General features: G+C 34.7%; 2 protein-coding genes and 1 non-coding gene across 7 annotated transcripts in view; 2 read left to right on the forward strand and 1 right to left on the reverse strand.

The window, feature by feature from the left end:
* The window catches only part of dhrsx (dehydrogenase/reductase (SDR family) X-linked), a 53,336-nt gene extending 43,515 nt beyond the window's left edge, over positions 1 to 9,821 (reverse strand). The window contains exons 1-3 of one of the 3 annotated variants that reach the window (XM_051115064.1): positions 9,351 to 9,820; positions 2,565 to 2,817; positions 74 to 181 (exon numbers count right to left, since the gene is read on the reverse strand). In XM_051115064.1, the coding sequence (XP_050971021.1) occupies positions 74 to 181; positions 2,565 to 2,667 (211 nt within the window). In that variant the 5' untranslated portion in view covers positions 2,668 to 2,817; positions 9,351 to 9,820. Of the gene's footprint in view, positions 1 to 73; positions 182 to 2,564; positions 2,818 to 9,350 lie in introns of all 3 variants that reach the window. The other 2 variants (XM_051115075.1, XM_051115086.1) reach the window with 2 other exon arrangements.
* A 769-nt stretch (positions 9,822 to 10,590) lies between these two features.
* On the forward strand, positions 10,591 to 25,335 carry cd99 (CD99 molecule). 3 transcript variants are annotated; one of them, XM_051111299.1, is made up of 16 exons: positions 10,594 to 10,753; positions 10,873 to 10,937; positions 13,221 to 13,253; positions 13,433 to 13,483; positions 13,647 to 13,697; positions 13,819 to 13,848; positions 14,172 to 14,213; positions 14,564 to 14,584; positions 14,728 to 14,760; positions 15,881 to 15,928; positions 18,098 to 18,178; positions 18,385 to 18,423; positions 18,548 to 18,571; positions 23,130 to 23,237; positions 23,828 to 23,878; positions 24,488 to 25,335. In XM_051111299.1, the coding sequence occupies exons 2-16, from the start codon at positions 10,877 to 10,879 to the stop codon at positions 24,514 to 24,516; spliced, it is 702 nt and encodes a 233-aa protein (XP_050967256.1). In that variant the 5' UTR covers positions 10,594 to 10,753; positions 10,873 to 10,876; the 3' UTR covers positions 24,517 to 25,335. The 3 variants fall into 3 exon arrangements, with proteins under 3 accessions (XP_050967265.1, XP_050967273.1, XP_050967256.1); XM_051111316.1 differs by lacking the exon at positions 13,647 to 13,697 and having other exon boundaries at positions 10,593 to 10,753; XM_051111308.1 differs by lacking the exons at positions 23,130 to 23,237; positions 23,828 to 23,878; positions 24,488 to 25,335 and adding an exon at positions 19,329 to 22,292 and having other exon boundaries at positions 10,591 to 10,753.
* On the forward strand, positions 23,576 to 23,667 carry trnar-ucu (transfer RNA arginine (anticodon UCU)). The gene is given in 2 exon segments: positions 23,576 to 23,612; positions 23,632 to 23,667. It is a non-coding gene; the product is annotated as a tRNA-Arg (tRNA).
* Positions 25,336 to 25,832: the final 497 nt, after the last annotated feature.

The raw sequence follows: 25,832 nt of genomic DNA on the forward strand, positions 1-25,832 counted from the left end.
TGAGCTGGAGTCAAAGCATCAATGGAATGTTTTGGTTCAATGATTTGTAATCAGGTATGAGATGATACTATACCAATGACCACATGCATGTCCAGGCTGACCAGATGTCTGGAAATCTCATATCCCATTCCTCTGGTTCCCCCTGTAACTATAGCAACCTTTCCATTCTGCTTGGGCAAATCTGGGCAAGACAGGGAACAAGAAATTATGTAATTTTTTTTTTATTGTGTAATATCTAAAAAAGATGTTTTGACATGGACTGTCTTTGTTTGCGACATATTCTGTCGTCCCTCTGCAAGTGTTCTTGGATGTGCCATGGTCTCGGGATCATTAAATGTAGAAACTGCATCCTACACCAATGTACTGAGAACAGCATGACCTGCTTTTATGATAAGCCTAATGATGCCATTCCTTTTGCATTATGAGTATTTATTTTTAATAATAATAATGAAAAACAAGTCCACTTGTGCACTGTTGATGCTTTAAGCAGAGAAATTATGGCAATTATCACTGATATGCAATGTTATTTTTGTTGCCATTTACAATATCCAGTTAAACTTAAGTTAACTGCGTCAATTGCAAAGCTTGCATTTTACTGTCATCACAAGAACATAGTCCAATAATGCAAACAAGTCTTAAAATCAGTGTTTCATAATCATCTTTTTTTTTTGGAGCTAATCCCGTCAGGCTTCAGAAGATTTAAATATTTCTGATACAAAAGACCATTGTGAGGATGGATTTGAGTCTAATCCTTTTGCTTTGCGCTGGGACATGGTTGCCCTTTAACAGTGATTTAAATTTAAATAAAGAGCCGTCTAAAAATGCAACATAACAATCTTAAGTAGAAACATGTGATTAGTTTGTGATATTGCGGAAAAGTCTTCACTGAATCTCTGGGAACAGTCTGCTGTAAATTACACTACCAGTCAAAAGTTTTTGAACAGTACGATTTTTTTTTTTAATCTAAAGTACAGCAAGTACAACAGTAATCTTTTGAAATATAGTTATAGTTTACTATTTGAATATATTTTAAAATGATATATATTCCTGTGATTTCAAAGCTTAATTTTTAGAATCATTACTCCAGTCACATGATCCTTCAGAAATAATTCTAATATTTTGATTCGCTGCTCAAAAAAACAACAACATGTATTATTATTATTATGTTGAAAACATATTTTTTCAGGTTTCTTTGATTAGTAGAAAGTTCAGAAGAATCTTTTGTAACATTATAAATGTCTTTATCATCACTTTTGATCAATTTAAAGCATCCTTGCTAAATTAAAGAATTAACTTCTATAATTTCTGTCAAAATAAATAAATAAATAAGTAACATTATACTGACTCCAAGCTTTTGAATGGTATAGAGTATTAATGTTACAAAAGGTTTTTATTTCAGATAAAGGCTGATCTTTGGATTTTTCTATTGATCAAAGTGCTAAAATGCTAAAAAAAAAAAAAAAAAAAAAAAAAAATGTTCAATACTCAACTGTTAATAATAATATTATTAATAATAATAATAATAATAATAATAATAATAATAATAACAGATTCTTGAACAGCAAATCAGCATATTAGAATGATTTCTAAAGGATCACGTGACACTGATGACTGGTGCAATGACGCTAAAAATGTAGCTTTAATCAAAGAAATCAATTACATTTTAAAATATTTTCAAATAGAAAACAGTTATTTAAAAAAATGTAAATGTAAAAATATTTCAAAATGTTACTGTTTTGCTGTACTTCAGATAAAATAAATTAAAATAACACTAAAAATCGTACTTTTCAAAAACTTTAGTGTAAATTACATATTCCTTAATAAACGGGCATAATAAGTACTCTATAATTTAAAGCCAGCCATTTCAGCCAGAAACAAATTAAATAAGACATTTAAAACAAATAGTTTTCTAAATATCATTACATTTCTAACTAGTGAACATTAACTTATAATCCATATTATGTAGCTATAATCCCTTTAATAAAATGTATTATAAAATGTCTTTACTACCTTTGCTTTGGAGTAACTAGGTCAAAGGTTACAGTCGGTCATGTTTAGATAACGAATGATAAACATGTTTAAACTGTATTTCTTTTAGGTTCATGCATAGCAGCCATAATATACAAACGCATACAAAACTGTCTTAATATAAGCAAGTATAACAAAATGTTAAAAGAATAGTGGACTAAAAAAACCCCACTGTAAACTGTAATTATTCATCTCTAATCTCACATATAATTTACTATTTTTTTTTCTTTACTGTCTCAGTCGCAATCCTTTCTTTACACCTTTTTCAAAATAAAAGAAGTGAAGGGTGTCTGATTCTGCCGCACAACTCATTTTATATTTATCGGAGGGAAAAAAATCATTATGAAGGTAAGCAAATAAATGCAGAATTTTTGTTTTCGGGCGACTGTCCCTTTAAGCGCACTTCTCACAAAGCGATTGCAAACATTCACAGTCTGACAGCGTGTAACTACAGAATAACTGTTTGACAGCTGTTTGACAATAAAACTAGCGCCCGTCAGAACACTACAAATCCGTGACCATAAAAAACCTCTAACCTGGCAGGGTGAACGATCTGTTGAAAAGCTGATACAGAAGAACTTTGACGCCGTCTAAGTAGAGTCTGATGAAGCCGAGGATACAAGGCAAAAACCACCACATGTTTGAAGATGACAGCGAGTGTCTCAGTATTTACGCTCCGTGCTGAAGTACAGCAGGATGGTTTCAGCTGTTCGTACGATAGTTCCGTCTCTACGTCAATCACTGTAGACGACCTACAGAGTCTGGATGGCGATTAACGAGGTGTAACCACTACCAAGAAAGAAAAAAGAAACGTAGCTGGTGAAGATTACTTACAAGATGTAAATAGTCCAGGCTACGGACGCCCATTTCCACTACGGGATAAAAAGGGTTATTGCGACTTTTATCTCACAATTCTTTCAAGTATTTTTTTTTTCTCAATTCTGAGATAAAAAAGTTCGAATTGCAAGATGTAAAGTCAGAGTTGAAAGTTTATATCGCTTACTTTCCCCCCCGCAAAACTCAAACAAAGCGCGAATTGTGAGATAAAAAATTGCAACTGTGTGGAAACGGGATACCATACTGCCTAGTTAAAGAGACAGATCACCCAAAAATTAGACCATATTTACTCAGCCTCAAGTTGCTCCAAACTTGTCAAGTCTTTAGTCAACGTTATTTATAGAGCGCTTAATACAACAGTTTGTACAAAAGCAGCTTTACAGTATTAAACAGGAAAATAGTTTTTCAATAATGCAAACCAAACTCAACTGCTGTAAAGCAGCTCCAAAGAAACAATAGAAAACAGTAGGCTGCGTTTTCCAGTTAAAGTCAGTTGATTGTTAATTCAGTGATGTCAACGTCAAGCTCAGTTCAGTTCTCTTTTAAAGTCCAGAGTACAGAAATATATGAGTATGACCTGTATATGTTTCCTCTTTCTGTTGAACATAAAAGAAAGTATTTTAAGAATGAGGGTAATCACACAGTTGCAGGTTTCCAGGGGCTCACATGGCGTGGTTGGTAAATATATAAATAAATACTATGAAAGCCAATGGGTACCGGAAACTGTTGTACATTCTTAAGAATATCTTATTTTGTGTTCAGCAGAAGAAAGAAATTCACATCTTGAGAGTGAGTAAATGATACAAAAATGTGTCTTTCTTCAAGAGATACTTTGAATAAAAATTGAGATTTTAGCGGCCGGTGCAGGTGTAATAACTAGAGAGCTAGCCAATGTAATGCCAGTAGCCTATAATAAAATTTGGTAACACTTTAGAATAAGGTTCATTAGTTAACTACATTAGTTAACATGAACTAAGAGTAAACAATACGTCTACAGCACATCTACATTTATATTAGTTAATGTTAATTTCAGCATTTACTAATGCATTATGTAAATCCCAAGTTGTTTGTTAACATTAATGCACTGCGAACTAACATGAACAAACAATGAACGATTCTTAACTAACATTAACAAAGATTAATAAATAGTATAATAAATGTATTGTTCATTGTTTGTTCATGTTAGTTAATACATTAACTAATCTTAATAAATGACACCTTAGTGTAAAGTGTTAAATTTAAACAATATACTCAATGTTCACGATTCACTATTTGCACTATTTTTAAATTACACAAGGTGGCATAATCTTTCATTTAAAAAAAATGGTTAGTTTAGATTTTTCGGGTAGTTGGGTTCAGTTATCAGCCAATGCAGATTAAATAGTGACAGATTGACATATCAAAATCTCTTTGATTCAGATATGCTTTGCAATGTTATTTTAAGACGTAATGTTAATGGGTGACAAATATACTATATATGTAGTACATGAGTATGCTTTTGATCCTCCTCCAGCTCATTCCCCCCATACATTTATTTATTTATTTATTTATTTTTTTATTATTTAAATTTTTTCCTTTTTTTTTTTTTGGCCTACATTTTGTCAACTGGTGAGACCCTCAAATTTAACAGTTTACTTTAGATTCTTCTCTGAATAACTATTTCTCAACTCCACTACTGAGGATCCACCTACCTGAATGTTTTAGATGTCTCGCTAATTAAAACACCCGATTCAGCTCATCAGCTTTTTAGTGTGTTAATTAATGAGACATCTAAAACATTCTGTACAGACTGGAGCTGGGATATAGATATGTCAGATGTTCTTGTGCCATTGAATTACACAACACAAGATGCGCTTTTGGAACGTTCTCAAATCTTGCTGGATAACATGGATCATCAGGTTTTACTTGTGGAGTTGCCAGATCACCAGCTTAAGTTCTGCTGTCATTACACACACACATACACACACACACACAGAGAGAGAGAGAGAGAGAGAGAGAGAGAGAGAGAGAGAGAGAGAGAGAGAGAGAGAGAGAGAGAGCGAGAGCGAGCGAGAGATCCCTAAGACATTCTGAAATTGATGTTAATTTTTCGGTTAAACTTTTGACAAGAATTAAAATGAAGTAGTTATATTAGAGAAATACAAGATAGAAATATCTCCATAAGTGGTCTCTCTCTCTCTCTCTCTCTCTCTTTATATATTTCTGTATGTGTGTGTGTGTGTATATATATATATCCCTCTACATTACGGGCACAAGCAGTTTTTTTTTTTCTGATTGGAGCAAACAGGCACTCATGTTGCCTACTGTCATACATGGGGGATGTGTGCCATGAAAACCCCTCAAGAGAGAGAAACGCAAACCTGGGGCTCAGCTTTGGTGCAGTGACAGCAGGTTGTGGAGAATCCTTGATGTTTGACTAGTACTATGTAAACAGACATTTTCTACTGCAAGTGCTCTCAGGCCTTATAAGTAGGGATTTTGTCTGAGAAAAGAGGCTGAATGTCTCAGATTGTGGAAACCGAGCACCAAGGAAATCTTTCTTTGAGCAGTTTAGTGCATAATTTAAATGTGGACCTGTTACTGAATTTTTATAATATATGAGAATTAGAAAATAAAAGGAAAATGTTGGACATGGGTCAATTGGACAGCACAGAAGAGGCTGGGATGTGACTAAATGACAACTTGGTTTTCCACATCGGCACTCAGGATTTGTCCTCGAGGCATAAATCAATACCACTGATCAAAACCGAATAATTACATGTCATTGTGACCTGCGGAGCTTCTGTCTTGCCTCCTCTACCCTCTTCTTGTCTTCATCTCTTTTAGCGGGCACGTTGCTTTATCCTTTCAGGGCAAGAGAGTGCGCTTCCCCTGAGCGTGTTCTAACACTGGCCTGAATCCCTACTCACACTCGTTCTTTCCAGAAGTGCTAAGCCTCCAGACAAACACGCACTCACGCATAAACTCGATCTTCTCTCTCCCTCTTTTCTGCTTACTCTGGATGCTAGATAGCAAAACAGCTGTTGTATTTCCCCCTTCAGAGTTTGTTTGTATCTACAGACTCCTTGTCAGAATGCATTCAGAACAACAGCACTTTTAACCTGGGAGCTCCAACCCTCCCCCATCTCTCTCTCTCTCTCTCTCTCTCTACCACTTCTTATTTTCTCTTTCTCCAGATCCACTGTTCCAAGAACAGTTGCGTAATTTGTTACATATGCACACATGGAGTGTAGATGTTGGCATTCATTGCATGAGCTCATTGCATGGGTGAAAATTCTGTCATCATTTACTCACCCTGATCCAAACCCATAAGACTTTCATTCATCTTCTTTCAAACACAAAGATATTTTTGAAACCTGCAAGATTTCTGGCCCTCCTTTGAAAGTCCTGGTAACCAAAACTTTGAAGATCCAAAACGTCATTGCCAAATATGCACTGTATGTATGTATTTCTGTATGCATGTATGTTTTGATTGATTGATTGATTGATTGATTTAGTTTGACCTATGCCATATTACATCATATGCAATATTCAATCTGAATTCAATATAATAACCCCTGGCAGTTTGGGTGTCTTCATTGACACCGAATGAGTATATCAACTGAGTTGTGGTCATTCTGTAAAAATAATAATAATAATAATGTATTATGAATGTATACTCTTAAAAATAATTGGTCCAAATTCTTGTTTTCATTTTAATAATCTAAAATAATAATAATATACTATAAAGAACCTTTTGTGCAACTGAAAGTTTCCATGAATACATTCTTCATGGAATCACATGCCAACCTTTATTTTAAAGATTTTTATGAAACACTTCACATCATTCTATCACACAAAAAAATTGTATACACCTAGAAACTTTACATATCAAATGATTTTTATTATCCTTATAAGCTTTTTATTGAACTTTAATGATTTTGCATTCAGTTGAGAAATCAGACATCTTCAACAAGCACATTGAAATCTGGGTTAACTACAACCTACCTGCCCTCTATTTGTCCTTCAGGTAGGAAATGTAAGCGCTTCATTGTGTTCTGTCGGTATAGCAGTTCACTTGTCTCATTGATCTGGGTTTAGCGGTTCTTTCTCAAGCTCACTCGCATAGGTGGCCTAGGTTCGAGGGCAATTTGGCAGTTGGACGCGCTCATGATGCGCTATGGTGACTGTGCTGACACTTGAGATTCCTCTCACGTTCAGAGCGGAGTATTTAATCGGTGAGTCACAATGCTCGTGGCGTGAAATTGTAGCCGTTTTGAAAAAGAGGAAATAAATATATATATATATATACTCTGAACAATGAAAAAAATATAACGCATAATGCCGATTACGGAAGATACGCTGATTGTGGGCAAGACACCGGTGAATGAAAACAAAACCAACAAATATAAAGACATATGAAGCTGTAGCCGTGAGTTCTCTTTGAATTTCTCCATAACGAATGGCTAAAGGAACGAACCAAATTCCAAACGCTCTCACATCTTCAGCGCACAACAGGCGAACCACGGTTCTATGGCAAGCTGTTTTAAAATTTATTTCATAAACTCAACCATATATTTTTACGTTTCTATATTGTCATCATATGTGACCATACACCACAAAACCAAGTCAAGTCACCTTTATTTTTATACCGCCTCTAACAATACAAAATTGTGACAAGGCGGCTGTACAGTATTAAATAGAGTTAAAACCAGTCATAAGGGTCAATTTTTTGAAACTATTTACGCATCATCTGAAAGGTGAATGAATACGTTTTCCATTGATGTATGGTTTGTTAGGACAATATTTGGCCAAAATAGAAAATCTGGAATCTGGGGGTGCAAAAAAATCAAAATATTGAGAAAATCGCCTTTTAAAGCTGCCCAAATTAAGCTCCTAGCAATGCATATCACTAATCAAAAAATTAAGTTTGGATGTATTTACGGTAGGACATTTACAAAATATCATCATGGAACATGATCTTTACTTAATATCCTAGTGATTTTTGGCATAAAACAAAACCTGATCATTGTGACCCATACAAAGTATTGTTGGTTGTTGCTACAAATATACCCATGCTACATACGACTGGTTTTGTGGTTCAGGGTCACATATATATTCAATCTTACTAATAACTTTATTAAAAACAGCCTTCTGACTAGATACATAAAATAAGTGGTAGCTATTTAGATAAATGGTATACCTATAGGTGACAGATACAGGTATTACACAAGTATCCAATTATAAATAAGCAGTAATTTAACTGAAATGGATAACTACAAACTACTGACAGTTACTAGTACCAGACTGTTCATTCCTGCTCCTGGAGGGCCACAGTGCAGGAGCAGAGATTGGAGTTTAGCTCCAATCCCCATAAAACACACCTAAACCAAGGTAATCGCTGTCTTCAGGACTACTAAAATCATTCAGGTAGGTATGTTGGGACAAGCTGGAGCTAAAATCTGCAGGACAGTGGGACTGCAGGCCTGGACACCTGCAACTATTAAAAATTAATAGTTGTAGTAAAACTGGAAAAGGTGGTGGGAGCAACTGAAATGCACCATTCTATGAACAGCTGATATATTATCAAATATAATAGACTAAAGAAATTAATAGGAAAACTGATGCAACTAACACTGGGGATCGCTGCTGTAACTATTGAGGATAAGGTACTAGTACGTACTAGTATATAACAAATACGTACTAATGACTAATTGAATAAACAGCCTTACTAGTGAATACTCTGGAATATAAACAAAATTATCTATTGAACAATACTAGTGAAATGTTAATATACTCATTAATAATTATACAAATATACTACTTGCGAAAATAGATACTATTTGATTTAAATGCATAAATGTTAAACAGGCTTGCCATATGTTTCCATAAACTTCCAGTGCGATTAACTGGTGTAACATTTTTTTGCTTTAGTTTATCAGACAGCACAAATGAGAGACATCTATAAACTGTACACCATAAGCAGATGGCACTCAGTAGATGCCATGCTTTATAACAAATGATAACCCTTGATATCATATCTCAACTTTTTTGTTCATTTTTGCTCATTTTTTGCTCTCTGATGTCTATTTGGGAAGGTAAGAATTGATTTCATGAAATACAGTGACTGTATCCTTTGCATATAGCTATACTTAATGACAAAACAAGTTATTTTCTCATAAACGCCAGGAAAAAGTCCAAATTAAATTTAAACATGGATAGAATAAGGTGCTGTGTTGTTCCTTTTTGATTCCCCGATTTCAAATTCAAACGAATTTGAGCAGGTTCAAGTTGAACATATGGACTGATTTGAATTGGTATTGCGTCTGCATTAACAGGTGGAAAGAAAGCAGCTATTTTTACCGACAGCCAGTGAAGCGCAACACGTTAGTGGAAAAGGACACCCCAATCAATGTCAGTATGTTTAAATAAAAAATACCGAATCAGTGCTGTCCACTCAAAATTCTCATTCTTGGAGTTAAACAGGTTAGTCACAGGGCACTTACCAGAGTCACCCTTTGCTCCCTTGTTGATCAGTGCCAAAGCTGGGACACCCGGTGCATGTCCTTAAAGACGCATCCAATAATGTCAATCAAATTCCGTGATCACAATCCACATCTCGACATATATACCATAATATCACGTACAAAATGAGCAGGATCGCAAAAATAAACAGTGCAACCAGTATTGCTTTGGTGACTGGGGATATTAAAGACTGCATGATACCGGCGAGCTGGAGAAAGCAGACACCACCGTGAGCGCAATGAAGATGGATACGCGTTCAGGCGCCAGCAGCGTCCGATCCGGTCCGTATCTGCATTGGTGCGTGCCGAGTGGGGAACCTAGAGTGAAACGCGTGGGCTCTTCAAAAACATGACACGCGAAAGAGCGCTGCCTCATCCATTGGTGATCTCTCACACCATTTGCGCAAGGGGGCACGATACTCCGAGGTCCCTTCAGGATACCCATCACCCAATACAGCTTGCTTAAAAGATATATTCAATCAATTAAAAGGTATAATCATTACGATGTTAATGTTAAATGTGAAAGATCTTCAAACAAAGAAAATACAAAAGAAAAATCAAATAGCTCTACATATTTAGGTTGCGTAAAGTCATTTTTAAAAAACAAACCTTAGGTTTTTAAAATGAGTAATGCTCTTGGTATTAAGGTTTTTGTTCTACAAATGAGGTGTCCTTGAATTATATTCCTACCAGATTCAAAGGTGAGAATAATATGGGTTGTGTTTTATTTCAACTTTAATCCCAACCGCGCTAGTCATGTATCCCATAATAGTAATTCCCAGTGAGTCAGATCAAAAAATATTTACCATAGTTAAAATAATCTTGTAGAAGAGCTGCTTATTGTTGCAACGCGTTCGCTTAACACTAGATGGCGTAAGAAACCAGTCTATTTGCTGTCTGCTAGAGGGCGCTATTGCCATGTCACCACGAATGCCAAAAATGTATTAAAATTAGAACAGCATCCAAAACTGTGGCAAGCGCATGTTCAGAGATTTTTTTTTTAGCAGAACTGGCACTGTTAACGTATTAGAGGTAAACACGTTGTTTGTCTAATTCTAAAATGCTGTGACAGAAATCACATAGGCTGCTGAATTTGTTTCAACGATTGTCACCACCTTAAAGATTCTGTCGACATCTTGTCACAATTAACATATATCAAAGTTACACATTTTCTGTTAATCTGCTGTGTATAAAGATTGTTTCTAAGAAGTTATCCACACACACCAAAGGTTGTTCTAATACTTAAACGCTCAGAAAGCTCAGGTAGGGCGTGGCAAGGCGCGTCTTTTTCCCTGAACAGTGTTTTGAATCATCACTCTAATTAGACTGTACAGACAGCTGAGCTGTTGAATAGCATTGGGCCAAGCTTGGATCACTCAAGAGGGGTGGGTAACTTAAGTTCTGCTCAGCTTTACCTTCGAGAAACTTGTAGTTGTTGCTTTCAATGCTCGTGGAATTTTTTGATATTGCTCGAGGTTTGTTTTAATCTTATATATTTTCACAGCGAGATGACTTCACACACGTGGATTTTACTTCTACTGGCAAGTCTTGTGGTAACAAGAGCGCAAGGTATGGTTTCCTATCTAAACTGTTGACATTTTGTTTTGGTAACAGCGCTTGTAACATGTGTAGCACTTGGAAGTATCATAACCCAAATAACGCACCAAAAACACGTATGAACGATATAAACGCTCGTTTTACTAAGTTGAAATTAAAGCGAGGAATTAGAAGTATATGTCTGCTATCTCAGTTATTCAACATTTTGTATTGTAAAAAGTGGGTTGAGTGATTTTAAATGACTAAAAAACTTAGTAGGCTATAGGTTGGAGTCTTCGCCATGAAATCGTTCCACATACAAGCTGCATGACTCACCAACCCATGGGAAGAATGGCAAGAGAATTACAGCACCAAGCGTTTGTTTTTGTAACACAGTTTTGGTAATATTTAAAAAATAAAATAAAATAGACCAAAGACCAAAAGTTTGACATGCGTGTAAACCTCAGCTACGCAAACTGAGATTAGTGATCTGCCCATGCATTCCCTGCTCCCTTTGCTTTTATTCCTAATTTAAAATACAGAGTTTATATGCATAATTTGTCTTTTGTTGTTTCCTCTTTGCCTCACAGAGCAGTTTTTTCTTCACTTACACTTCTAAAACAAACCATAAATAGTACACAGCGTCTTTGCCTGTTGTTTGAGGCTTTTGTTCTAACTTTAAATATTGTAAATTTTACATTAACAATGCATGATGCTAGCAGATGCATGGGTGGCATAATGTTGTACTGTTTCATATTTAATGTTTTTTTGCGGGCATGTGAGTGAGTGATGATAAATAATTTTGCCAAATGCTAAAACAACATTGTTAATGAAGCAATAAAAAACTCATTGTTTGGCATCTCTGCTAACTCAAATCTCCAGCTAGACTTTGAAGGTCACTTTTTTTTTTTTTTCTCTTTAACATCAAATTTTGCTCTGAATTATCAGCTGTCAAGTTTGAGCAGTGCACTAAATATACTTGTTGATCCCGTGACGTTGACCCATACTTCCTGTGTGCCTCCATTGTGTTCCTGCATTGAGTCTCAAAGTAAACCATGGCTACTGTCCTTTGTACTAAATGGGACATTAATGTTTTATCATGATTTTAGATTAGTTTGAGATTAGTCAAAGGGTTTTGGGGGTGAGAAATGCTCAGAGTACGACAGGCATAACGTACAGGCCAGAACAGATCTTGCCATAAGTGTTTTACGTTTAATATGTGCGTCACTCAAACTTTGCTTTTTCCAAACTCTAAATGTAATATTTCCCAAATGTATTTTTTATGCAATGTAAGCCGGTTGCATGAACATGCACACAGCTAAAAGAGCTGCTCTGGTTTCAGTTGTGACTCAACCACCAGTCATCATCATGGGTTTTGCGTAGACCATAATGAAAACAGTGCATTGCCCTGGCAACGTAAGCCACAGGATGCGGCCTCTGCCAGGGTGTTTCGTGTGGCAGGCCCAGTCGCACGCTTAACATCACGTGTGTCGCGTGTTGTCTATATCAGATAACGTTGGTTTAATATTTTTATGCTAAAAATGAATTTAGTTTTGCTGTATGTCACCTCAAGGGTTGTGCAGGTTTGGTCACAATGGGAATCCAATGTGACAGACAATAGATACATACAGTATTGCTGGGTGGGGTTTTTGTGTGAAAGTGAACTGTCAAATTCCATTCATTTAATCTAGTCAAGGCTTTTACCCTCTAGATACTAGACTGGTTTGTTTCGGCTCATGCAGAAGGAACTTTTTAAAATTTGCTGCCATGCTAATAGCCTTTATATTTAGGAATGATTTCAACAATTACTTTCAGTCTCATTCGAGTTGCTTCACTTGAGTTGCATCCTTTTTGTGGGTTTTGTACTGTGCTGTGGTGGAGCCACATGCAAATTGCATAATTCAGCTCAAATCAGGCTAATTGGTTTCCATTTGATCAAATTTAACAATTTGGATTGCTAATGACCTAGTTCATTAATTAATTAGTCAAATCCCATTAGGTATTTATGGGCTGTTTATTGTAATGAATATTTTAGATATCAGCTGTATTTGGAGTGTGACTGTATTGCTTGGATATGCATAAATTTGTTGCTTGCAGTGAAAATATTGGCCTTAGTAAATCCAATGAGTGCTGTTGAAGTGGCTGGATGTGTCCTCTATGCAAAAAAACCTTTCTAAGTATTTATAGGACAGAGATTGAAAATGTATATAAAATTCATGCACAATTTTGATTTAGTTAAGTGATTTAAGCTTGAGTTTGGTTGGGATTAAACGACATAAAGCTACTAAAATATTAAAACAACTTAACTTCTTGCAGATTTAGACCTTGGTGATGCCTTGGACGACGATTGTAAGTAAAGGATGATCTACTTTTTGATGTTTAATGTTATATAATATAAAAATTTTAAACATAATAAAGTAACTTGCAAGCAAATGTGGAAAATCTTACTCCCAAACTTGTTTCTATTGTAGCGCATCTTTCTTTATATTGTCATTTCAAACTATTAACAATGTTATTATGATTTTAAGTGCCTGCAAAGCCAACGGTGAAACCAGCCCCACCCAAAAACCCAGATTCAGGTAACCTTTTAACATTATGCCCGAACATATTTTAGTTGCCATAATTGTTGCATTAATTCAGATAGGCATGTGGAAAACTTTACTCCCAAATTTGTTTCTGTTGTAGCGCATCTTTCTTTATATTGTCGTTTCAAACTATTAACAATGTTATTATGATTTTAAGGCCCTGCAAAGCCATCGGTGAAACCAGCCCCACCCAAAAACCCAGATTCAGGTAACCTTTTAACATTATGCCCGAACATATTTTAAATGCCATAATTGTGTTAATTCAGTTAAGTGGGCATGTGGTATGTGCAGAGACTTAATTAACATGGTTTTTTACATTGTTTTTGTAGGGTTTGATCTTTCAGATGCCTTCGATTTGGGTAAGACCGTTTGGGCTCAGAAATGTGCACAAAAAGAGTTGAATGAATTGTTATTCTATCATTTTTATCACACTTTTGTGATGTTTCCTCTAAAATTGCATGAATTTGTACGAGTGAGGTCGTATGAATTCATACAAATTAGCTACCTCGTAAAATATGTACGAATTGCTGTTAGATCAGGCTGGAGTTTCTTTAAATTGCAGTTGAGTAAATTCCTCTGTTATGCTAGTTAAATTCCACCATCCCTTTTCAGTTTAATAACTAAACTTGAATTACCCTAAACTCAAAATGAAAATTGTTTGACTATTGTTTATTGTACACAGACCCAAAAAAACCTGTTGTGGTCCCCCCCAAAAAAGAAGATGGTGAGAGAACACTATACATACATACATACATTAACACTTCCCTATAAAGTTTGTGGGTTAATTTTTATTTTAAGGTATTTTTTTGTTGTTGTTGTTTAATAACATATTTGTAACTAATATTAATTAGCAACATTAGTTAGTGTTAGGGATTAGGGTTAGTTTTAAGTAAGGACATGTAACAAGAGGGACACTGTAAAATAAAGTGCAGACAGTGTATATAGTAAACCCAAATTTAGAGGTTTTTATTGAGCTAATTTAAGGTAATTTATTGATGCTTTTTGTCTTTTTGTAAATGAGTGTCTTAATAAAATTAATGTACTCCTTTTTTTCTTTTTTTATTGTATTTGCAGATAAAAAGAAACCATCTGGAGGTAAAATATAACTGTGCATACACTTCAATGTTTCTGTGTTGCTACATGTATGTTTCTACTTAAAATCAGATGTCGCTTTGTGGTTTTTTTGTACAGTAATCAAATTGCCATTGCAAAAATTAACATGGTGTTTTCGTTCTCAGGAGGTTTCGATCTGTCTGACGCATTTGGTCCAGGTAAAAATGTTTCGCTTTTTCCGTTAACCTGTGGGCTGTGTGTCATTTCCATGTTTGTCGTTTTCTTTCCTCCTTTTCTTCCAACCAAAAATATTGTTTTTCCCCTCATGATATTTACTCATGATAACCCTCATGTCATTTCAAAACATGACTGACTGACTTCTGTTGAGCATAGCAAGTTTCCCTTTAAAATAACTGATTTTGGGTATTAATATAAATATTCATGTGAAGCTACAACTTGAAGGGGCCATGAGCTGCCTTTTTTATTATTTTGTGCTGTTCTCTGAGGTCCAATTATAATGTTCGTAAGATTTTTGCATAGAAAAAAAACATAATTTAGAAGTAATAGGCTATTTTCTTTCCTGTTTTGATCCTCCTCATTGGAACACTCTGTTTGAATAAGAGTGGCAGATTGTAAAGGCTAAATATAATAAAATGTGAACCTTATTTTTTTTTTGTACTGTTTTTATTTTTTTTAAAAAATTATATTATTTTAATAGGAGGAGCCTGGAGGTATTATTAACTTTGCAAATTCAGTTTGCATACATTTGTAGGTACAGACATCCATTGTGTGTGTCCTCGGCAGTTTTTTCCTGAGGCTTTTTAATATTGTCCGTATCGATATCGGAATTATATCGTATCGACCGAAATTAAGAAATATATCGTGATATAAATTTTTGCCATATCGTCCAGCCCATGACTCAAGTATAGTCAAGTTTTGTATTCAAGCCATTTGCAAGCCCCAAATGCAATCAGAATATGAATTGAATGCATCTGTTATTAAATGTGCTTTCTATGAAGTACATCAGTGCTGTGATTTTTTTTTTTTTTTTTTTTTTTTTTTTTTTTTTTTTTGAATCTGACTGTGGTTTTTGTTTTTGGTCAAAGGGCAAGGAGGCTTATATATAAGCGATTATAGTACAGTGACCTCTTATATGCCAAAATATCAAGGGAATTTTGCTTTCTCAGTTCATGAATCCTTTAGTAGATCGTGTGCTGCTATTCATGGCTATTGCCAGTGCTATTAGTTTTCCTGTTCTGCTTGTTTTAAAGTTGCTGTTTAGAAGGTTTTAGTATCAGATCATGGCATATGGGTTTTTTTTTTTTATCCTCTCTACAGATACTGAGACCAAAAAACCTGTGATCCCACCCAAAGACCGAGGAACTGGTATGTTTCTGCCAACGTCTGTTTTTAGGGTCTTCTAATGGTGTCATTTATGGGCTCTTCTTGCATGTTTAATTGAGAAAAAATTGTGAGTGTTTATTGTGTATTTTTAATAATGATGCAAGATGTTGACGCATTTTAGTTTTACACATGAAGTCCAGGCATTAAATAGCAGAGTTTGTCCCTTTAATAAAAAACAAAAAAACAAAAACAGTCAGTGTTTTGTTTACAGCCCAGCAAAGTTGCACATGATAGCTTGTGAAAGCCACAGTTGTTAAATTGTCTAATAGATTATCTCTTAAGATTTAATATGAAACTGTAAACATGTAATTTATGTTGGTAATGATACTAGTGTTGTCAACTCTTCAGTGCTGTTTATAATGCAGAGGCTGACTAAACATTTGAGCTCCAGTGGAAAGCATATTTGCTTTGCAAATTGCTCTCTATTCTATGCATTCTCTGTTCTCTATATATTGAACTATATTCAATGTACTAAATAGGAATTAATAAATATAAGAACAAGTAACTGATTTAGACAAGGAAATTGGGACTTCAGATTTTAGAGAGCATTTGATTGGACATAAATCTGACTAGAAACTAATGTGCACAATTGTTTTTGATTGGTATCAAGAAAATGTACATTTTGAATGCATATCCTCATAAAGGCAAATTGTCATCATTTTAGAACACACAGCTTACAGATAAACCTGCAAATGAAAGATGATTTTATGGTATTTATTAACAAAAATCATGGATTGTGTCCACATTTTGGGCCAGATTTGCTAAACAGAGCAAATCAATGTTAGAGTGAAATTTCACAAAAGCACCAGTGGAAAGAGAAAATTCTGCATGTGACTTTCTGATAGACGCAAACCAGATCATTTCCATAATATTCAGCGTAATCTGCTAAGAGTGGCACAGATTAGTGCCTGCTTTAAGACATGTTTTTTAGTGTGTTAATGGCGCAAATACCAGTAATTTATCAAGCCAAAAGCAAAAGCTTCATTTTAAAGAAGTCCACTTCCAAAACAAAGATTCACATATAATGTGCTCACGCCTTTGTCAGTCGTAAAGAAATTGTTTATTGAGGAAAACATTTCTGCATTTTTCTCCATATAATGGACTGATATGGTGCCCCGATTTTGAACTTCCAAAATGCAGTTTAAATGCGGCTTCAAACGATCCCAAATGTGGTTGTAAATGATCCCAGCCAAGGAAGAAGGGTCTTATCTAGCGAAACAATTGGTTATTTTCATTAAAAAAAAAATACAATTGAAATACTTTTTAATCTCAAACGCTCATCTTGCCTTTCTCTCCCTAAACTCTGTGTATTCTGGCTCAAGACAGTTAGGGTATGTCGAAAAACTCCAATCGTATTTTCTCCCTCAACTTCAAAAATCTTTTCAAAATCATCCTACATCACTGCAGAAGTACAGACCCAGTCTTTGCAAAGTGAACATGCAAAGAAGATCAAACACCCTTAACAAAAAAGGTAAAACAGTGATATAGGACGATTTCGAAGTTGAGGGAGAATGTGAGATGGGAGTTTTTTGACATACCCTAACTGTCATGAACTAGAAAACAAAAACAGTCCAGGCGGAGTAAGACAAGACGAGCATTTGGCATTAAAAAGTATATAAATTGTAGTATTTTTATTAATATAACCGATCGTTTCGCTAGATAAAACCCATCTTTCTCGGTTGGGATTGTTTATAACCGCATTTGGGATCGTTTGAAGCCGCATTTAAACTGCATTTTGGAAGTTTAAATATCAGTCCATTATATTCCTCAAAAAACAATTTCTTTACGACTGAAGAAAGAAAGACATGACCATCTTACATGACAAGGGGGTGAGTAAATTATTTGTAAATTGTTGTCCTGGAAGTGGAGTTCTCCTTTAATACTCTCCTCCCATAAATTTTGCGTCTGAAAGGGAAACTCCTACAAATGCCTATTCAATAAGGTCAGACGCTGTTAGTAAATCTTGCCCATAATCAGTCACTTTTAAATTCAGTGAAATCCATCAGGCACAGAACTGTGTAAATTAAAAATAGTGTATTTTTACACACTAAAAAGCCTGAGGGTTGAAGAAAAAGCTCTATAAACCCAATCTGATTCTTATGGTTATTACACTGCTTTTCTCATGAAACTTTGCGTTAATTTTTCATTAAGGTGGTGGAACTTTCGATGACAAAGACCTTGTTGATGTGAATGAGGGTGGTGAATACAACCCAGATGGAGGCCGAAGTGGAGGTTTGCATCATTATTGTTTTTACTTTGGGGTTTTCTTTGGTTTCTATGACTCAAGTATAGTCAAGTTTTGTAACCAAGCCATTTGCAAGCCCCAAATGCAATCAAAATGCCTTAACTTGAATGCATCTGTTATTAAATGTGCTTTCTATGAAGTACATCAGTGTTGTGATTTTGAATCTGACTGTGGTTTTTGTTTTTGGTCGAAGGGCGAGGAGGAGGAGAGGTTCATGTTAATGATCAAAGCGGTATTTACTTCCTTACATTTATGACAAATATGTGCTCGCTCGTTTGTTTAATTTTTACAGTAATCTTGAATAATAAAAGATTTAATAATTTTCTTAATGTAAATTTGTTTGTTTTTCTCATTAGGTGGTGGCACTGAACAACCTCAAGGTAAATATAATATTTATTAATTGTTTTTAAATTGTACATAAAGGAATAGTTTAGACTAAAATGAAAATTCTGTCATTAATTACACAACCTCATGTCGTTCCAAACTCGTAAGACCTTCGTTCATCTTCAGAACACAAATAAAGATTATTAATTTTTGGCTGAACTATCCCTTTAAGGTTTTCACTCCATCTATCAGTAATTGTTTTGGAAAAACTGTTGGCCACAAAGTGAGGGTTGTTATGGAGTTTACCTAAGGAGTCCACTGAAATGTATGTAAATGAGTATCTTTAGGAGGTGTCTTAGATTTAGCTCGCTCTTGCTTTCTGTTCCTCGCTTATAGCTGTTTGTCCATTCTGAATCTTGGTTTACTTGCTAATGTTGTCTTTCCCAGTGGAGTTAGAATACCCTCTCTTTCAGATTCTTTTTTTAAATCAAGTATGAGACAGTTCATGAGTGTGACCACAAAGCTAAAATATTTTAGCCTAGAGTGCAAGACCATGAAAACTGTGTTGGTCTGATGACTAACTGTCACACAGTTCTTATACAAGGACAGGGCGGTGCAACAGACACAAACAATTATTGTGGGCAGTACATGTTGAGGTTTTCCACTAGCAGATGTTTTCTTCTATGTCAGAGTAGTAAATGCTTGGTGAATAGTTGTATGTTGTACCTTTAGTATATGTGAAGACTGATTGTTTTGACTGTTCATTCTAGTAGCTGTGCCCTAAATCTCTGCTTCGATTGCCTGTCGTTGCAGATCTTAACCAGCAGTGGCTCCAGATTATCAAGATGCTAGTCGATAATATACCAGGCGGCTTCAGTGTTTGGATTTCCCAGTTTAATCAAGTAGTACAGCCCCTGCTAGAGCAGTTACAGCAACTTCTGAACATAACAGAGGAAAAAACAGAGCTCTAAACGTCCTGGATAGTAACTTTCTTGGCTTGTGTCGGGTTTTAAACATTGTTTACATGGTTTGAAAGTTATACTTGGTTGTAAGGCTGGGACTGCTGGTGCTCATGTGTTTTTGAGGATGAAATACACATTTAGTAATGATTAATTATACTGATTTTAGAAGTGAGGCAGTGAGGAATTATTCTTATTGTATAATTGACTGGTTTTTCTGGTTGTTTTGTGTGTTGGAAAGGACTATTATAAGGCTATTCACCTACTTTTAAAGTGTTTGGGGTTAAAAGCATTTTTAAAAGAAATGACTAGTTTTATTCATCAGTTGAACAATCAAAAATTACAGTGACTGGTTAGTGTTAAAAAGATTTCTATTTCAAATAAATGATGTTCTTTTGAACTTTCTACTTGCAGTTGAGGTCAAAAGTTTGCATACACCTTGCAGAATCTCCAAAATAAGAGGGATCATGCAAAATGCATGTAATTTTTTAATTTAATACTGACCTGAATATGATTTTTCACATAAAAGATGTTTACATATAGTCCACAAGAGAAAATAATAGTTGAATTTAAAAAATGACTCTTAATACAGTTTTTTTACCTAAATGATCCACACCAAATTCTTTGGCTTTTCAGCATTTTTGTGTAGTTGAACCCTTTCCAACAATGAATGTATGAATTTGTGATCCATCTTTTCAAACTGAGGACAACTGAGAGACTCATGCAACTACTACAGAAGGTTCAAACGCTCATTGATGCGTCAGAAGGAAACGCATTAAGAGCCAAGGGGTGAAAACTTTTTGAATTTGACTATCAGGGTAAATTTAACTTATTTTGTCTTCTAGGAAAAAATGTAAGTATCTTCTGTAGCTTCTGAAAGGCAGTACTAAATGATGAAAATATGATATTTAGGCAAAATAAGAAAAATGTACACATCTCCATTCTGTTCAAAAGTTTACACCCCTCGCTCTTAATGCATCGTTTTTCCTTCTGGAGCATCAGTGAGTGTTTGAACCTTCTGTAATAGTTGCATATGAGTCCCTCAGTTGTCCTCGGTGTGTAAAGGTGGATCTCAAAATCATACAGTCGTTGTTGGAGAGGGCTCAAGTACACAAAAATGCTGAAAAAACAAAGAATTTGTGTGAGAATTTTCTGAAGAACATCAGGCAGTTTTAACAGTTCTGGACAAACAAGAGACTCATGAACAACTGTCTAATAAACAAAACAAAATGAAAAGCTGTGGATCATTTAGGTAACAATACGGTATTAAGAATGAAGTGTATATAAACTTTTGAACGGGTTAATTTTTAGAAATTTAACTTGTTTTCTCTTGTGGACTATATGTCAACGTCTTTTATGTGAAATATCTTACTCAGGACATACATTTTGTATGATCCCACTTATTTTGGTTAAAAGAAAAAAAAAAAAAAAACAGATTTTGCAAGGTGTATGTAAACTTTTGACCTCAACTGTATCAAAGATTCCTAAAAAAAGATTTTCCATAAATATTGGCAATATTGAAATGATGTTGATAAGAACTGTCTCGAGTTTCAAATCAGTATATATTTGAAAGAATTATGAAAAATCATATGACTCTGAAGACTGGAGTAATCACATGAATAAATTACATTTTAAAATGTATTTTAAGTATACTTTTTAAAATGTATTATTTCATAGTACATGCTATTTTTACTGTATTTTTGAGCAAATAAATTCATCTTTGGTGAGCATAAGAGAGAGAACATTGAAAAAATCTTACCAAAAGCTTACCAAAATTATGTATTTGTATATAATAAAACAGTAGGAGGGAGCCCCTAGTATGTAATGCATCTGATAAAGTATTCAAGTGAATGATGATTCAGGCTGTGATTCATAGCATTTTTTTTAGATTTAATGTGTGTAGTCTCCTTATTTTTCCTCAGGATATCTTTATGTCTTCCGGTCATTAATTTTTTATTTTTTATTTTTCTTCTTCTTGTGTTTACGCAATGTAAATGCGTAAGATACACTCTGAATTTTTGCCAGTAAACATAACAGATTGACTGGTTTTGCATGGCATGTCTCAAATGAGGGGTTTCTTTTCTCTGATGGTTCTACGGAACAGTGAACTAACCCCTAAGGCCACGTTAAGCATTCCATCACTGCGCTTCCTTTTCCTCTCTTTATAGCTGCCATTTTATTTCTCATTTTCTTGAGAACGAACGGTACCGCTTGAAACATCAAAGCACAATTTTCTTTTGGCTAAAACTTGGTTTACTTACTTGACCTTGCAAATGTACTAGAGGATTGAAGTTGGCAAATGTTTGTGTCTGCAAAGCTTAGCGCATGCAGGGATTACGCCGTCCCAAATCTCATTGAGAGTAGAGGAACTGCAGGATGTTTTCAACCCCAGACACTTTTGATGTTTAAAAGAGGCTGATTCAGTATCTTAAAAATAATCAGCATTTTTGGCATCAGTGATTTCATAAACTTTCAACATGGAAAGGTTCTACTGCACAAAAGATTTATTATATCCAAAACGGTTGTTGCACTGTATGGAATTGTTGGGAAAACCCCCTTTTGGTACATTTACCACACAGGCATTGGATGCACATGGTAGTTTGCATTTACAGTTGTTAATCTTTTGAATATTTTAATGCAGGCAGGGTTTGTTTCTAATGAAAGACTCCTTTGAACATTGATATCTTTGGTGTCTGTTTTGATGTATTGGTTCAAGTTTTTATTCAGACTCTCATTTGGTTGTCACGCTTTGATTTCTTGAAACATAGCAGCTTTTTGTATCTGTGATTTCTTTTTAATAAAGTAAAATGTGAGAATTCCCTCTGTTTGGTTAATGTCGTTATCACACCCCAACGGCTGTGACTTGTTCTTTTAACTGTCAGCGTTTCTCACTGTGTAAACGCCATTAACAATGGCACGGCGAGAATGTATTGAGCATTTGTGAGGAACACTGGTCTGCTAGCTAATTAGCGCCTGCCTCTTATCTAGACACCTACAGTTAGGGAGTTCAAACTGTATAGCTTCAGATATGAAATTATTTTGCAAGTCATTAGTTTAGACTAGTTTGAAAGCTGTTTGGTCAGGTGACCTGCTGCATGCACACAAATGGCTTTGGCAGGCAACGCCCAGCATGTTTACACTGCATAACATGCCCCAGTGGTATCACAGCAACGCAGCAACTACGTTTCTTGTTTAGTAAATTGCACAATGTCAAATATGTACTATTTGACTCACTTTTACTCACTTTTATGCAGAAGTGACTCACCTTTAGGAGGACTTTCTGACTTATAGTACAGTTAAATCTTTTTATTTAGTGGCTGGATGATTTTGAATGAGTCTGTATGCATGCTGTAAACTCTTCTAGTTGCTATATCTGCACAATTGAAAACAGGTTTAGTTGAAGAACAACATGTACAGTAACTTTTGCCAAGTTTTCTGTGGAGAATAGGCAACTCCTATTGCACCCTCTTGTGGCAAACACTATTACAGTTTTGCTTGCCCTCCTGATAAATTCCTGTTACTGTCATTTTATCATCAAGCTCTAATTAAACTGGTTAACATTTAAAGAAATGAAGTACACACCCTTAAAGAAGTTTAAAACCAGCTCTCGTCCTTTTCTTCTCTTGTGTGTTCTGTCTCTTTAAATTTCTCACAGGAGGAGCCATGGCTGCCATCATCAGTTCTGTAGGTGTTGCTCTCCTCGGTGCCGCCTCAAGTTACTTTGCGTACCAGAAAAAGAAACTCTGTTTTAAAATGCAAGGAGGTGAGTTTAGTACTTTTCTTAAGTGAAAGAATCAGAAGCCTTATATAAGCACTACTTTGGTTTTGATTTGTGAGAGTTGATTACTTTTTTAAGCAGTTCTGATTGCAAAAAACAAACAAAACAGCTCTTTAGACTTCACTAAGTTGTTTTACTCTTTAGAATCTTTTAATTACTTGCTCCACAACTGTATATAAACACTTGTGGGAGCCGCATGGTTTATTTAAAGTAGCTCAGCTAAAGCGCGGCTCTTTTAGAGGAAGTGGGGGTTGGGTGTATGACGTGGCAGGCAGTTGAACTGCTTTGCTTGTATTACAAAAGCCCTCGGGTTCTCAACAGGTGGCTCTGTGGCGCAATGGATAGCGCATTGGACTTCTAAGCTGCACTTAGAGAAGTGATTCAAAGGTTGTGGGTTCGAGTCCCACCAGAGTCGAGTTTTTTAAAAGAGTGTTCAAAAGAGACTAACTACACAATTGGTATGGTGTTGTCCAAATGTAAGTTATGTTAACACAGAACTTTAGTAAGAGAGATTATGAAAATGACTTTAACCAGATTAATTCATGGGAGAAGCTAAAAAGTACTTTTTCTTACAGAGCAGGATCCTGAGAGTGGCAAAAACCGTGGTGCTAATTCTGAGCCTCAACGTAAGCTTTTGAATTTATATATATATATGTGTGTGTGTGTGTGTGTGTGTGTGTGTGAAATTTAAGAATGCAATGCTGACCTTATGTAATGACCACAAAACCAGTCATAAGGGTCCATTTTTTTGAAAGTGAGATTTATACGTCATCTAAAAGCTGAATAAATAAGCTTTTCATTTTTCATTGATGATTGATTTGTTAGAATTTTGAGATACAGCTATATGAAAATCTCTGATCTGACTGTGCAAAAAATCTAAATATTGAGAAAATCACCTTTAAAGTTGTCCAAATGTTCATAGTAATGCATATTACTAATTAAAAAAATTAAATTTAGATTATATTTATGGTAGAAAATTTACTAAATATCTTCATGGAACATGACCTTTACTTAATAACCTAATGATTTTTGGCATAAAAGAAAAATTGATAATTCTGACCCATACAATGTATTGTTGGCTATTGCTACAAATTTACCAGTGTTACTTATGACTGGTTTTGTGGTCCAGGTTCACATTTGTTTTGCTTTTTTTCTTTTTTTTTTTCATAACATGCATAACTCTAAACATTTGTGAGATTTTTCTGTGTTTAAATGAAGTATTTTCTCTCCCAAAGTTTTCAGCAACCTGCTTCGTTCATCGTAACTGCGTTGGATCTGCACACTGAGAGAATATATGCACACTGAGCATGTAGAGTTACGGAGCGCCTAACCCTATGGGAAACATCATGAAAGGCTGGTTTAAGATTAATGTTTTTAAAAAAATCTTAGTGTAAGTGTTTATTTTCTTTTTTAAATTGGATTATGTAAGTTGTGTTGACTCTGATCTTTATTTTAAGAATGTATTTTTTTTTTCTGTATTCAATCTTTTTTTTTTGTTCGTCTTTAGAGGAGGTAGAGTAAAATGTCACTAAATGGCTTTTTGTGTTCTTTTAGTATTTCATATAGTGCCCATGTAAGATACTGCACTTTAAAAGTATAAATTGATACTATTTTTGTACAAGTAAAGCAAGTTGCATAAGAGATTCGCTATTGTAAAGTGCAAGCTGTCTATATCCATGCGATTTCATCGTGCTGTTATGCTTTTGTTCATTTTTACATTACTCATAATCTGAATATGATGATGGAAGAGGATGATTGCTGATAATGTATGCTGATGAGAATCACAATCACTGGTGGCAAAATGTCAAGTGAAATAAAATTTATGATGAATAAGTTTAATATTATGGGATGCCAACTGAACTCTATCATTTACATTTAAAAAAAAAAAAAAAGAATGGAATGACATAGTAAAAAGGCTCTTTAGTTATTTCTGTAAATACTGCTGAAGAGTTGAATTTATAATCTGACCATATACACACAAGGCAACTTGCGTTGTATGTGTCTGTAATGTACCTCTTGAACCACGATCCATGGAAATTATAATTGATTTATTGTATGTATAATAAAGTGTCAACTAACTTTATCTTTTGTGTCTTTCTTTTATTTATTATTATTATTATTTTTTTTTTAATATAAGTAGTTAAATCTTAGATGTTTACTAAGATCCTTTTATCATCTGTTGAAACCCACAATAATATTTAAAATATTAGTAAGGTTAATGTATATAAAATCATCATTTAATGGGTTCTTGCAATTGGGAGGTGGTTGTCCCAAACCCTAACACCTAAATGTCAACTTATAAAATTGATATTGAAATAATTTTTGCATTTTATTCCATTGTTGTTGTTTTTTTTTTGTTTTTTTTTTTTTAAAAAAAAAAACAACATCTTTTTGATTTTAGAGTTATTACATAACATTTAGTTTGTATATGTGTGCAGCTGTTCAGAACTGTGCTAGTTAACCATGTGATTGTGTGATGAACCATGTGATGATTAAAGTTTAATCCAAGCTACGTTCAAAAGTATCTAAAATTGTCACTACTGAAACAGTCATGATCAAAACATTTGGTGAAGTTTCGGT

Source organism: Labeo rohita, chromosome 1 (genome assembly GCF_022985175.1).
Source record: "Labeo rohita strain BAU-BD-2019 chromosome 1, IGBB_LRoh.1.0, whole genome shotgun sequence".
Lineage (NCBI taxonomy): Eukaryota > Metazoa > Chordata > Actinopteri > Cypriniformes > Cyprinidae > Labeo > Labeo rohita.

Excerpts from the sequence above, each read along its gene's own strand:
- cd99 (XM_051111299.1), top strand. The coding sequence starts at position 10,877 with ATGACTTCACACACGTGGATTTTACTTCTACTGGCAAGTCTTGTGGTA. Across the intron at positions 13,484-13,646 it reads ACCCAAAAACCCAGATTCAG|GCCCTGCAAAGCCATCGGTG; the intron begins GTAACCTTTTAA and ends TATGATTTTAAG. Across the intron at positions 13,698-13,818 it reads ACCCAAAAACCCAGATTCAG|GGTTTGATCTTTCAGATGCC; the intron begins GTAACCTTTTAA and ends TTGTTTTTGTAG.